General features: G+C 34.3%; 2 protein-coding genes across 4 annotated transcripts in view; one reads left to right on the top strand and one right to left on the bottom strand.

Moving 5' to 3' along the window:
* Positions 1-14,762, bottom strand: part of DDHD2 (DDHD domain containing 2) — a 65,559-nt gene that overhangs the window by 30,119 nt on the left and 20,678 nt on the right. For all 3 annotated transcript variants that reach the window (XM_039853788.1, XM_039853785.1, XM_039853787.1), the window contains exons 3-5: positions 7,439-7,693; positions 6,737-6,991; positions 5,749-5,983 (exon numbers count right to left, since the gene is read on the bottom strand). In XM_039853788.1, the coding sequence (XP_039709722.1) occupies positions 5,749-5,983; positions 6,737-6,991; positions 7,439-7,693 (745 nt within the window). The remainder of the gene's footprint in view (positions 1-5,748; positions 5,984-6,736; positions 6,992-7,438; positions 7,694-14,762) is intronic.
* Positions 11,740-12,828, top strand: ORC3 (origin recognition complex subunit 3). Its single transcript, XM_039853751.1, is given in 6 exon segments — positions 11,740-11,932; positions 11,935-11,952; positions 11,955-12,437; positions 12,440-12,565; positions 12,568-12,667; positions 12,669-12,828. Coding segments are annotated over 6 exon segments (1,032 nt in total). The 3' UTR covers positions 12,781-12,828.

The raw sequence follows: 14,762 nt of genomic DNA, 5'->3' as shown, positions 1-14,762 counted from the left end.
AACCGGGTAAAGGGTACAAGAAAGCCCTGCACTATTTCTTAAAATGGCATGTGAATTTACAATGATCTCAAAATAAAACCATTAATTTAAAAAATACACTACAGTAGTCCCCCTTTATCTGTGGTTTCACTTTCTGTGGTTTCAGTTACCTGCGGTCAACCATAGTCCTAAAATATTAAATGGAAAATTTCAGGAATAAACAATTCATAAGTTTTCAACTGTGCACCATTCTATGTAGCATGATGAAATCTTGCACCATCCCACTCCATCCGCCCAGCATGTGACTCATCCCTTGTCCAGTGCATCCACACTGTAAGTACACTACAGTAAAATATTTTGAGACATCACATTCACATAATATTTATTACAATGCATTGTTATAACTGTTCTATTTTATTATTAGTTGTTAATCTCTTATTGTGCCTAATTTATAAATTAAACTTTACATAGGTATGTATACATAGGAAAAACATAGTATATATAGGGTTCAATACGATCTGCAGTTTCAGGTATCCCACTGGGAGTCTTGAAACATATCTCCCTCTGATAAAGGAGGACTTCTGTACTCCCAGTTAAATCTGAATTTCAGAAAAACAATCATTTTTAGTATCAGTATGTCCCATGCAATATTTAGAGCATTCTTACAATAAAGATTATTTGTTTATCTGAAATTCAAATATGTGAGTCCTATGTTTTACATGGCACTACTACTCTTGGCATTAGCTTACCAAAACAGTATATATTGCAAAATAAAAGAACATTTAAAGATTGATGGAGAAAAAATATGCCCTAAACCAGAAACCCCTAAATCCTCACTCTCAGCAACTGGGACCTCCTCTGACACATTTCATTACAACAAATGTACTACTGCCCAGTACTCCTGGTGAGAAAAGCCACACAGAACATATAGTTCTCACACTATATGTGTGAAAATTATCCAGATAATATTCTCTTTCAGATTTCAGATTTAAAATAGTGATCCCTTTCTAAGAAAAATTATGAAAAAATAATTAAACAGAATTTTCTAGAAACAATTTTGGGTCTCCAGAATACTATAAAAAACCCAAGCAAGAACTAATAGACATCTGAGAAATCTAACATGATCAAAATGGAGATCAAAAGAGAAAGGAAAAAGCAACTTTGGAGGAAATCCATTATTCAAAAAGAAGAAAACATCAAGAAATTTTCATTAATATTCTCAGAGGTATAAGATGCTATGACTACAAACAAAAGCAGAATGCCATAAAGAAACATAGAAAAAAAATTCTTAGAAATTAAAAATATGAAAGAAGAAATGTAAAACTCAAGAGTTGGAAGATGAAGGTGGGTAAATCTACAACAAGTACAGCAAAAAGGCTAAAATTGAAGAACAGATAAAACATAATAAATCAAAAACCAGAGATTTATAACACAAACAGCAGGAATTCTAGAAAGAGTTAGGGTGGTGGAGGGAGAAAATTAACAGGCAAAAAAATCAAGAGAATTTCATGGGACTTAATGGGCATGAGTTTCCAGAACAAAATGTGCCCAGCAAATAGATAAAACAGACCCACAGCAAAGCTATGCTGTTAGAAAATTTCAGAACAGAGGAGACAAAAATATCCTACAAGCTTTCAGAGAGAAAAATAGGGTTTTATACAAAATATCACGAAAACACATTTTCAAATATGCAAGATGTAAAAGAATTATGTCCCAGGCACCCTTTCACGGAAACTACTGGAAGAACATGCACTGCACCAAAATGAAAAACTAAACTAAGAAAGGCTACAGAAAACAGGAAACCAAGAGGATAAGTAGAAGATTCCAGAATGAAAGCATACACAGGAACATACCAGTTCTCCAGTCTCTAGGATAGAATGCTTCAGTTTGAAATTGATAAAGTACGCTGAGCATCTTAAGAGAAGATTTAAAAATGATAAACAGTTTGAGGTCGAATTAGTCATAAGTACATAAGCAAACAAAATAAGTAAGACAAGTGATTAATTCCAGGGAAAATAAGTTGTTCAGGAAAGTTAATCATACAGTTTACTCATACATGAATGACTGCATTCTGGTTAGTACTTACATAGTTAACAAAATTACCACACAAGTAGATTGAGAAGTTGGGGGGATAAAGACTGAGATGTGTAGGGGCAGAGAAATAAACCTAAACCTTCATCTTCTAAATAGAAAATCAGTAGAAATGACCTAAAATTGATAAATCAAGAAGAAGCAATATAACTGTGCTATTGAAAAATATGGGGACAATTTTTTTAAAAACTCAAATGAAAGTGTTTGCTTTTGCAGATTTAAAAATAGGAGTGGGAGCAGGAGAATGATCCTTTTCTTAGAATTAATTAACTCTTTAAATTCATAACTTCCATAAAATTATTTGATTCTTTAAACTCATAACTTTTTTAAAAAAGAAAGATGCAAAAAGAAAAATTCCAGTCATCAACTATCTATGCCCCAAAAATATTTTTTTAAATGCCAATGCAATCCATATTCTTAAACTTTTTAAAAAATCTGCATAACTTTAATGTATTATATTAACCAACTAAAGAATTGTTTTTGAAACTCTATTTAAAAGCATTTCAAAGAATTCCAAAACATACCAACAATGTAAAGACAAGCATAACCCCATCCCCCAGATAGTTCATTATTTGTCTAAGTATTCATATTGCATTTATATTTGGAACAATAGTGGCTTATTATAAAAAAGACATAGTTGTGTTTAACATGCCAGGTCTGGGTAACCATTCAAGATTTTGACAAAAATTACCCCAAAGTAATATAAATTTAGGCACTTAAAAAGGCCAGATGTGAAGTTTTAAGAAAATTTTGAATTCAGTCTGGAGTCAATATTTATTAAAAAACTGAACCAAATCCATAAATCATAAATACTACTTTCCTTCATAAATTCATTATATTTTCTGAAACACGTTACCGATTTAGTTTTCCTTTCTTTGATATTGGTATTTGGAATCATTTTAATATAGTTTACAGCTTTAAGTTCTACTTAACCTGAATATCTTATTACAATTAAAAATATAAATCCAGAAGCGATAACCTTTCCTTACAGAAGAACCCAATTAATAAATGTAGAAAGAATGAGAGAAATAGAAAATCATCATTAGAACACCAAGTAGTAACTGACACATCAAGAACTGCCAATGAATACGAAATGAGTTTAAGCAGAAACGGGACATTTGCATAGTCTCAAAGTATCTCTAGCAAATATTCAGTCATCACAAAGGAAACAGAGTAATTTTCAGTAGAGGATCCTAGCAGACACCACTGTAGATAGTGATTAAGATTAACAACACCAGAAATACATTACAACATCAGGTGTTATAATATATTATCACAGATTGGAGGACACTAGAGAGACATGACAACTAGATGCAAGGTGGGATCCTGCACTGGAACCTGGAACAGTAAGTAAAAGGACATTAGTGAAAAGACTAAGAAAATTTCTACTTTTTAAATTCTCTACTTTAGTTAATAGTATTGTACATCAAGGCTAATTTCTTAATTTGACAAATGTTCTATGGTTACGTAAGATGTTAACAGAAGGGGAATTTGAAAGAAAAGTATACAGAAACTATTTTTACAGCTCTTCAGGTGGTCTAAAATTATCTCAAATTTTTTAAAAAACTTAAGAAAACACACATATATGTATATAGGTTCATAATCTCCTGTGTATATATATATAAATCAAGACAATGGAAACTGGTATCTTGGGCACTCAATTAAATAGCAGTGTTCTCTCCTGACAATTAGTAATTGTCTCACTGGTTTATGTTAACTTAACTTTAAGGGTATCCCCCTTCTAAATTTTTAGTATCAAGTACTATTTTCTAATATTCATAGAAAAGCCTTTTTTTTTTTTTAACATTCCTATATTAGGCCAAAAATTAAAATCCTAGAATAACATTATTACCATATTATCTCATAAAATCACTAACCTCAACCATAAGACCCAGCCAATATTTTTCCTCCATTTGTTCTCTGTTCTCATCATAATGTTTGTATTAGTTTTGTTTTTTCAATAAGGAGAGATGACTGATCAATTTATTATTACTAATAGACTTGTCAGTCAAAAAAAAACATTTATCATTTGGCTATCTTATTAAGCAACAAGCTATTTTTCCAGTAACAGATACTGTATACTACAACTCACTTCAGGTGTAAAAAGTAAGTTATTTACATAACTCTCTTCTATCCAATAGCATAGAGCTACCCAAGTAAGCCCAGCTAAGATCCTTTCAATAACTCTTCCTTAAATTTGGCTCTAAAATGACTCTCATTGGTAATAAAAATCTTTTTATAAAACACACAATAATTTCTATGCAATTTATTCTAGGGCAATAAACATCAAATCTACCTTTAAAAGAAAAAAATAATTTCCTGCTCTAGCTATGGCTGTTTTATTCCCTGAGCATGAATTCTCTTTTACCCTCATTGTTTGGACTATAAACTGAGCTGCAATCTGCTCATAGGGATTTTGACAATGAAAACTAATATTTTGGATGCAGAATAGCATTTCCAAATAGTCGTATTTATTACTTTTACAGTTATTATTTCTATCCACTGTGGCATTTAATTTTTCATCTGTTATCTTTCACAATGCTCGGTATGGAAGCAGCACTAGTGAAAAGATAATTAAGGGGAAAAAATTTTTTAAGTGGATCTTTATCCAAATATAATAAAAGAGCAAAAAAGAAAAATGGCCACAAACATTTTCATTCTTATGCCCATGCCATTTCCAAATTCGCCTTCCACTATTAACATGAAAAGTAGAAGTGGTAAAACTCTAACCTAATGAACTATACAGAAAAGGAGGCAATTTACCTCAGGAACTCACTACACACTGCAATATATTCAAGTGGTGAAAAGATATAAATTCATTCAGAAATGCCATACTATCTGGCTGTCAATATAGCCTCTTGAATAATTATATTAAACATATTACTACAAAATGTACCAAGAAGTAGAGAATAATACTATATTTGTGAACTGCAAATAACAAAACAAAACAGAGGTCCAACAAGGCTAAGTCCAAGCTGTAATTACACAGGAAGTATATGCTGAAAGCAGTCACAATGTACAAAAATGTGACAAATAATCCAGGTGTTTTAAAAAACAGAGCCTGTTTGTTTCAGATTATATCCAGTCTCATATGGTAGGTTTCTGATAAGCCTGTTACATAAAGTGTATCTCCCTCCTGCTGATAAGAAGCAGCTTGCAGATAACCATAAATTTCTTAAGGAATGATTCTACTTGGCAATATTGATAGTTCCATAGTTTCCCATTACATTCATTGGTCTGAAAGCTGAAAACAACTCATAATAAAAATGTTCCAAGTCCTTTACCAGTTTTTCAAGTTTTAAATCACAGGAAAGTTGGAATGTATTGCTTCTTGTCATCAACAGGCATTTCAAAAAGAGGGTAATTAACCAAAACCAAGAGTCCTTTGGTCAAGTTAGTAGCAGGCTTCCCTTTGTTCTAAATCCTTTCATAATCCTTTTTTTTCCAATTTTTCTAGTATGGCCTGGATTTTACAAACAGCCTCTTTCCTGGCCTGCCGGACAGAGTCCTGGCCCCCAGTTTCAACTGAATCCAGTTCCAAAAGTTCCTTGGTTAGCATCTCTTCCAGAAGCCAGTATGCTTTGTCTGTCTTTTTTCCTATGAATTCTTCTACTTCTTGCTCAAGATACTGAACCTTCTCCAGCACATGTATGATTTTTTTAATACTTGGGGGAGTACCTTCATCTGAAGATAAACACTCTTCAGGAAGATTATTACTTTGCTCTTGATTGCTGGCATGTTCATTGGTGGCATTACCATAAAGCTGAGGCTCAGCACTATATTGGACTTGAGAATCCAAAAGATCTGAATTATCACTGTTCATTGTTCCCGAGGACTCATACTGATGGACATTGGAAGGAAAGCTGTGCCGGTTCATGCCTTGATCTGATTGGCTATAGGGGTATGAGGAATCCTTGGAATGGAAAGCAGAGAGGGAACAAGAAGCTGTTTTAATAGGAATCCAACAACATCAAATTTATTAGCCCACATCTTTCACCTGAGCAGGAAGATACATGAAAAGATTCCCCACCAGTAAAACTTGACCTCCCTCCTTAATGATTTGAGAAAAACACAGCCTTAAAAAGATAAAAGGGAGTATCCTGACAAGTAAAAGGCAGAGAATTCCTGAGTATAATGGTTGGAACCCACCCTGAGTCAGGTCATCATCATGAACACCTCATAATCTATCCTTACCACCTCACAATCTATTCAGTGACTTAATAAATAGGAATTAGATAGTTTTTCCCATGAAGAGTTAAAACCTTAAGACAGGTCATGAAAAGTAACCTAGCCACAAGCAAAGGATGTTCAAGTCTTTGGTTTAAACCATACAATTTTGCATTGGTTTTGTCTTCTGTCTATAGATTGAGGTAATAAATACAAAATTTCTGATTTTGTTCAACATTCAGATAATATTTTGACAAACAATAAAAGAACGTTTTTTTTTGTCTTTTAAAAAGAGGATGTAAATCTAAAACTGCTCTAAAAAAAATAGTCTTTTTTTTTTTTAAATAAAATAAAAAGTAAACTGGGCTATATAAGGCTAAAGGTAGTAGTCACCAACATTTTGTAATTAGTCCCCATTTAACATAGACCAATCCAGAAAAATACCATGTTGTATTCTCAATTATCCAAACCTCAAAAGAACATTTAGAAGGTCTCCTACCTTGGGCTGCTGGGTTGGTGGTGAAGAAGGTGGCTGAGGAGAGCCACTGGTAGGCCATGATGAAGTACTTTCACTCAGGTAGAGATTCCCAGGTGGTGCTGAGGGCGCAGCTGAAGGCCAGGGATAACGGGTTCCCATTCCATAAGCACCAGGAGAAGCCCATGAGTCCTCTTGTGGTCGTACAGATGGTCCTGGTTGTGGAATACTACGATTACCATCCCCATAAGGATAATGGGGCAGGGTTGTTCCAGGGTTCTAGGTTGAGAGGAAGGAAATATGCCGGTCATTGCTAAAAAAAAAAAATACCTTAAAAAATACCTTAAAGAAGTAATAAAAATGTTCTAGTATAAACAGATGCAGAGATGCTTCCTCTCTGCTTAACAGAGTACTTTAGCTTATACTGGGCTAAACTGTAGCATCTCTGATCAGTTAAAGCAATTTCTCCAAGCCTAAAAAAGCTTGGTTCTAAAGATACCAGGGGCAGATTTGATGATGATCAAACTCAGAAGGAATGGACCTAAAATTCAATGGCTGAAGCACGGCATAAGTCTGTCCCATAGATATTCTAAATAAGCAGACCCATATGTTATAAGGAGGCACAAATGAAGATATATTAGAACTCCTCTTAAAGTGAACAGAGAAATAAACATGGTATCATTCATAGAATACTAAAAAATATAAACCCAACAGAAAAATGCTCACCTGTGAAGTAGGATATCCTGAAACCTGCCCCCTAAGAGGAGGTGCTTCAGTCTGGCAGTCCTGCTGAGGATACATCCAAGCAGAGACTGGGGCTGGGCTGTTGCCAGGTGAGCGGTAAGTGCCTGGAACCTCTGTGGAGTAATTGGTCTGAGTATATCCAGGTGTGTAATAAGCCCCAGTGTATGAGGCAGTATTTGCCCCAGGGCCAGTGGGGTATGGTGAGCCATATGCACCATTTGTATACGAATTCAAACTCTGTAAAAAAGCAAAGTTGAGACAAAAAAAGATGAACAGAAGAGTTGAAATGCCCTGACTTAATGCCCAACTTTGAAAACTCTGGGAAGAGATCAGTAACTAATGAAAATATGAACTACTAAGCAACCTTTGAAGCATTCTTTCTCTCATATATTATAATCACATGCCATATATTAAACTCAGATTTTCACTAGAGTCTGTATCATAAAAACAGGAAAGCATATTGTGATGGAACACCTTAGAGCAGTGCCTCCATTCCAAACATTTCTATAAGTATACCTAACATTTATACCGAACAGCGAAGAACTCATACCCACAAACTGGGGAGGGAATTCTGGGAAAGCTGGGAGAGTGGCTAGAGAAAGAAGAAAATAATCATTATAAAATAGAAAGAAAAAAAGACTACACAGACAGACCTAGCTAGGCCAGATGCTATATATATAACTGCTGTGAGCATTAGTTTCTCTATAAGACTAGAGATCATATACTTATCTTGCAGGGTTATTGTGAAAATTAAATGAGATTTCATATATAAAATGCTTAGCATAGTGTCTGGTACATAGTGTAGTCAATAAAAGGTAATTATTTTTAATATTATTGTTGTTGGTATCACTGTGGCAAGGTCAAGAAATGAACTCAGATCTGACTCCAAAGCTCATGTTCTTTGTATTATCCCCCTCTGCTTCCCAAATAACAGCAGACGAGACATATTGCTTATTGTAGTTTTAAATCACCTATCTAGACTATTATTGATACTCAAAATCCTGTTTACTAATCCAAACAAAATTAAATTTAAACTCTAAATCTAAATGATTCAAATAATTTCCACTTTACCTTTTAAAAATGGTTAAAACATAGAATCAAGTTTTCTAGTACTCATCTTTCTCTCTAAGACTAAGATTAAGATTAAGGCATAATTTTTCCCACCTTAGATAGAAGAATCCTGTGATGTTATCTAGACTTATTGTGGTGGTCATTTGGGAATGTATACAAATATCAAATCATTATTATATTCTATACCTCAAACTAATATTTCAGTTATATCTCAATAAATAATCCTGATATCCTGTATAGCTGTTAATGACTGAAGAAAATGAAATTCAAATTTGATTCCTAAGCTAATACATCAAAAAGTGGGACAGATTGAAGTGGAAGGTCATAATACTGTGGAAAATGATTTAAATTCTTAGCCATCCTTTATATGACAAGAGAATAAAAAGGAGGCTGTCTATCACCACAAGGCCTACAGGGGGTTCCAGTAAAGATCCAGTAAGACATTCCCCAAGTAGGACAATGAACAACCCCTTTGTTAAGGCCACTATTGTTAAGGAGGCTATTGAGGTCTTCTGCTTATGGGTTGCTATGACTAAACAAAGAATCCCTTAATACAACATGTACAGTTGGAGACTTGATATAACATCATGTGACTTTCTGTACTTTTTGTTATTAAACTTCTAGAAACCCTTCCTAAGAAAATGATTCAACTAAAAAAAAGTTATAGGCATGAATTTGTTCATCACAACTATTTATAATCACATAAAATTGTCAACAACCTTAATAATGAAATGATTAAGTAGATTATAGGCTATTCATTGAGGAATTTTATTCTGTCTTAAAAATTCACTGTTAAAACTTACCAGATATTTGATGATATTAAAGAAATTCCTCTAGCAACAACACAAGTCCTCCTATTGTGCTTATACTGGAAAACATGAAAGGCTCCACCACAAAGTACTCCAAGATTTTGTAATTATCAGCAGTCAACATCAACTTATTTTTCTACTAATACTAATTTTTGGAACTGCCAGATCTATTATCATCCACCAGCTGCTTCTTCATGCAATAAATTTACTTAGAGAACTATTCCAATTTTTGTCTAACAGGAGCTCCTGACCACAGTACTTAATAAGCTACACTTTACAACCCAGTTTCTCTTTAATTAAAATTAAAGAGAAAGTGTTACAGGTTCTGACCAATATCTTTTTGTATCATTTCTCCATTCAGAATGTTACAAAAGGATTTCGGTTTTCTTTGTTAGATAAATCTATTCCTAGGCACTCAGTGTTCTATGGTGTAATCTCTCAGAAGAAAGAATATCTTTTTTTTTTTTAATTAAGTTTATTAGGGTAACATTAGTTAATACAATTATATAATTTTCAGGCATACATTATAATTTGACATCTATATATTCTATTGTGTGATTACCACCCAAAGTCCAGTTTCCTTCAACTACCATATATTTGATCCCCTTTACCCATTTTACCCTCGCCCTACTCTCCTCCATTGATCCCCTTTACACCGTCTATCTCTCCCCTCCTCCCCTACTCCCTGGTAACCACTCGTCCATTGTCCATGTCCAAGAATCTGTTTGTTTGCCCTGTTCATTTGTTGCTTTTAGGTTTATACCCCACATATAAGTGATATCATGTGATTTTCAACTTTTTCTGTCTGGTTTATTTCACTTAGCATGATTATCTCGAGGTCCATCCAGGTTGTCCCAAATGACAGTATTTCATCTCTTCTTATGGCTGAGTAATATTCGATTGCATATGTGTATCACAGCTTCTTTAGCCAATCATCTATCATAGGACACTTCGGTTGCTTCCATGTCCTGGCCACTGTGAATAATGCTGCTATGAACATCGGTGTGCAAATATCTTTTCAGATATGGGTTTTCCAGTCTTTGGGGTAAATACCTAGTAGAGGGATTGCTGGATCATATGTAGAGATCAACTCTTAGTTTTTTGAAGAACCTCCATACTGTTTTCCATAGTGGCTGTACCACCAATTTGCAGTCCCACCAACAGTGTATGAGAGTTCCTTTTTCTCTGCATCCTCTCCCACATTTGTTATTATTTGTCCTGTTGATTATAGCCACTATACCAGGTGTGAGATGGTATCTCACTGTGGTTTTGATTTGCATTTCCCTAACAGCTAGCGATGTTGAGCACCTTTTCATATATTTGTTGGCCATTTGTATGTCCTCTAAGGAGAAGTGTCTGTTTGGGTCCCCAGCCCATTTTTTGACTGGATCATTTTTTGTTGTTATTGAGTCGTATGAGTTCTTTGTATATTTTGGATATTAGGCCCTTATCGGAAGCATTACTTGCAAATATATTTTCCCATTCAGATAGTTGTCTCTACCTTATCGACGGTTTCTTCTGCTGAGCAGCTTTTTAGTTTGATGTAGTCCCATTCATTTATTTTTGCTTTTACTTCCCTTGCCTTTGAGGTCAAATTCATAAAATCCTCTTTAAGTTTCTATGTTTTCTTCTATGCATTTTATTGTTTCATGTCTTATATTCAGGTCCTTAATCCATTTTGAGTGAATTTTGGTGTGTGGTGATAGACAACAGTCTAGTTTCATTCTTTTGCAGGTGGCCTTCCAATTTTCCCAGCACCATTTATTGAAGAGGCTTTCCTTTCTCCACTGTATGTTTTTGGCTTCTTTGTCGAAAATTATTTGCCGATATAAACACGGGTTCCACTGGTCCATGTGTCTGTTTTGCTTACTGTTGCTTTATAGTACAATTTGAAGTCAGGCAGAGTGATGCCTCCAGCCTCATTCTTTTTTCTCAGGATGGCTTTGGCAATTCGGGATCTTTTGTGCTTCCACACAAATCTGATGATTTTTTTGTTCTATTTCTTTAAAAAATGCTGATGGGATTTTGATGAGGATTGCATTAAATCTATAATGCTTTAGGTAATATGGTCATTTTAACTATGTTGATTCTTCCAATCCAAGAACACAGAATATCTTTCCATTTCTTTGTATCTTCTTCGATTTCTTTTAATAGGGTCTTGTAGTTTTCATTATATAGGTGCTTCACATGTTTTGTTAAATTTATTTGTAGGTATTTTATTCTTTTTGTTGCAATTGCAAAAGGAGCTATTTTTCCGCTTCTTTTTCTGATGCTTCATTATTAGAGTATAGGAACGCTATGAATTTTTGAACGCTGATTTTGTATCCAGAAACTTTACTGTATCCGCTTATTGTTTCTAGCTGTGTTCTTGTGGAGTCTTTAGGGTTTTCTATATAAAGAATTATGTCATCCTCAAATAGTTTGTCATTTGTGGATGACAGAGTATCTTCTTTATCAGAAAATCAATGAGAAAACATGCAACACCTTTCATCTTGTAGGAGGTACATGGAAAAAAAGCTTAATTAGAAAAGCGAGTTGAATAACCAATGAGAGGACTTTAGAGGAAAAACTCAACAATCATTACTAGAAAACCTACATGTTATCATACAAATTACTTCCCATTTTGAGATGTCTTCATGAGTTCATACCGTCTTTTCCAAAGTACCCAATGAGTGGACAGATCATAGAGCTATAACATGCATGTGTACAAAAGAACATGCAGTAAGAAGAATATGTATTAGCCTTGCAGTTGCTAAAGATGTTGGTGATGGATGAGCTAATAATCAGTTTTCAGAAATGTTTCAAAGTTTTTAAATCTTCTTTTGAAAAGTAGTTAAGCAGCACAGCAAAGAAAATAAAGGAGTTCCTGGCCCAGTTTTAGAGCTCTGATACAGAGACCAAAGAAGAAAATTAGAAGACAGGATTCTTCCACTTCCAGAAGTCCTTGATGGAAATGAAGGTGTTAAGAGCAAATAAAAAGCAATCATGGTTTAAAGAACTCGGAGACTACCTCGTGAATGTCAACTGTCTGGTAAGACAGTATCTTCTGCCTCCAGAGATACAGCTTCTGTATGAGATGGTGTACTTCAGTAATGCTCACACCCTGCTCCATGAATTGCCCTACATGCAACTCTCAACAATCCTTACTACTAGCTAAAAGATGAAGATCTGAAAAATGAGGAAAGCTATACTTCAAAGATTGCCCCCAATACCTGCATAGCACATAAACTGTACTGAAGCAAAGCAGGCTGATCAACTTTGTGAATTGGTCAGAAGCCTCTGCAACATCAACAGCTTCTAAAGAAATGCGTGTAAATTCCACTCTCTCAGAGAGTGCATGAAATTATGCATTCTTGGTTTATTAAAGCTGTTTCTGAATTCGAATTTTTAAGATATATAAACCTACCAAATAGAAGAATGATCATTTGGACAAGACTAACTTGAGGTGCCAGCTAGAAAACGAATGAATGAAACCATTTAATTTTTAAAAAAGGAAACTACTCATATCTACATACCATTAAAGGAGTCTGTTCTGACCAGAAAATATATTTGAAATCCCCATGTGATTTTTCATCAGAAAATAAACATGCTACCCCATAGAGGTATATGTCTAGATATCTTTGGGTACAGAATCTAACAACTTGTATGTTGTATCTAAAAGCTCTCTCATATTACTGCTGTTGCTTTCAAAAACTCATTACTAAATTATATGTGAATCTTTCCTGAACATATGTAATATATACATGTAATAAATTCCTTTACCTAAAGGGGAGAAATGTCATGTTCAAAGAACAATTTTTATCAATAAGATCAATTGATGAAATCATAAAAATTAACATTGCTGAGAAAAATTGTGATTCATGACTTTAAGGAGTTTCGTCTTCTTGAATTGGCTACTCCCCAAATTGATTTATATGTAATCCCAATGAAAATCCCAGTTGCCTTTTGTGTTGAAATTGAAAAGCTAATCTTAAAATTCATATGAAAATGCAAAGAACCTGGAATAGCCAAAACAATCTTGAAAAATAAGAAAGCTGGAGGACTCACACTGATTTCGAATTTTACTACAGAACTACAGTAATCAAAACAGTTTGATACTGGGATAAAGACAGACATATAGATCAATAAAATAGAACTCAGAGTCCAGAAATAAACTCTTATTTATTGTCAACTGATTTTCAACAAGGGTACCAAGATAATTCAATGGGGAAAAAATAGTCTTTTCAAGAGATGGGTGCTAAAGAATGAATTTGGACCCTACTTCACACTATTTACAAAAATTAACTCAAAATGGATCACAAACCTAAATGTAAAACTAATTTTTAAAAAAACTCTTAGAAGAAAACATAGGAGTAAAAATCTTTGTGACCTTGGCTTTGGTGGTTTCTTAGATATGACACCAAAAGCAAGGACAACAAAAGAAAAAAATGTAAATTAGACTTCAAAATTAAAAACATCAAAATTAAAAACATTTGTGTTCCAAAGGACACTATCAAGAGAGTGAAAAGACACCCACAGAATGGGAGAAAATATTTGTAAGTCATATATTCCGTGAGACTCATATTTAGAATACATAAAGAACTCTTATAACTCGACAATAAAAATAATTCCAATATAAAAATGGGAAAAGGTGGGGTGGCTCCATAGAGTAGTGGTTAGCACGTCTGCTTTACACACAGAAGGTCCTGGGTTCGCACTCCAGGTGGAGCCACGGAACATGCCCTGGGTGCGCCAGGCCCTGGGTGCGCCAGACCCCGGGGTACACACTGTGAGCATGTGTGGAGAGATGCCCCACCTTCAGAGATCCAGTTCTTAAGGGGAAACAGCAACATCCATAGGTCAGGGGTGGAAGTGGGGGTGGGGAATTAATTAAAGAGGGGGGAAAAATAAAAATAAAGTAAAAAATAAAAGTGAGAAAGGGTCGGAACAGATCTTTCTCCAAATAAGATATATAAATGGCTAATATGCATATGAAAAGATGCTCAACATCATTAGCTCAACATCAGGGCTCTGCAAATCAAAACCACAGTGAGCTACCACTTCACACATACTAGATGTCTAGTTACAAAAAAAAAAAGAAGGAAATAGCAAGTATTTATTGGCGAGAATGTAAATTGATGCAGTTGCTTTGGAAAATAGTTTGTCAGTTCCTCAAATTGTTAACACAGAGTTACCAAAGGACCCAGCATTTCCACTACTAGGTATATACCCAAAAGAACAGAAAACGTGTCCACACAAAAATTAATACATGAATGTTTATACCATCATTATTCAAAAGAATCAAAAAGTGGAAAAAAAAACCCCTCAAATTTCTATCAACTGATAAATGGATAAAATAAATGTAGTATTGTCCATAGAAAGGGATATTATTTGGCCATAGAAAAGAAATGAAATATTAATATATGCCACAACATGGAAGAACATTA

Source organism: Pteropus medius, unplaced genomic scaffold (assembly GCF_902729225.1).
Source record: "Pteropus medius unplaced genomic scaffold, Ma_sr-lr_union100, whole genome shotgun sequence".
Classification (NCBI taxonomy): domain Eukaryota; kingdom Metazoa; phylum Chordata; class Mammalia; order Chiroptera; family Pteropodidae; genus Pteropus; species Pteropus medius.
This window is presented reverse-complemented; position numbering and strand designations above follow the sequence as displayed.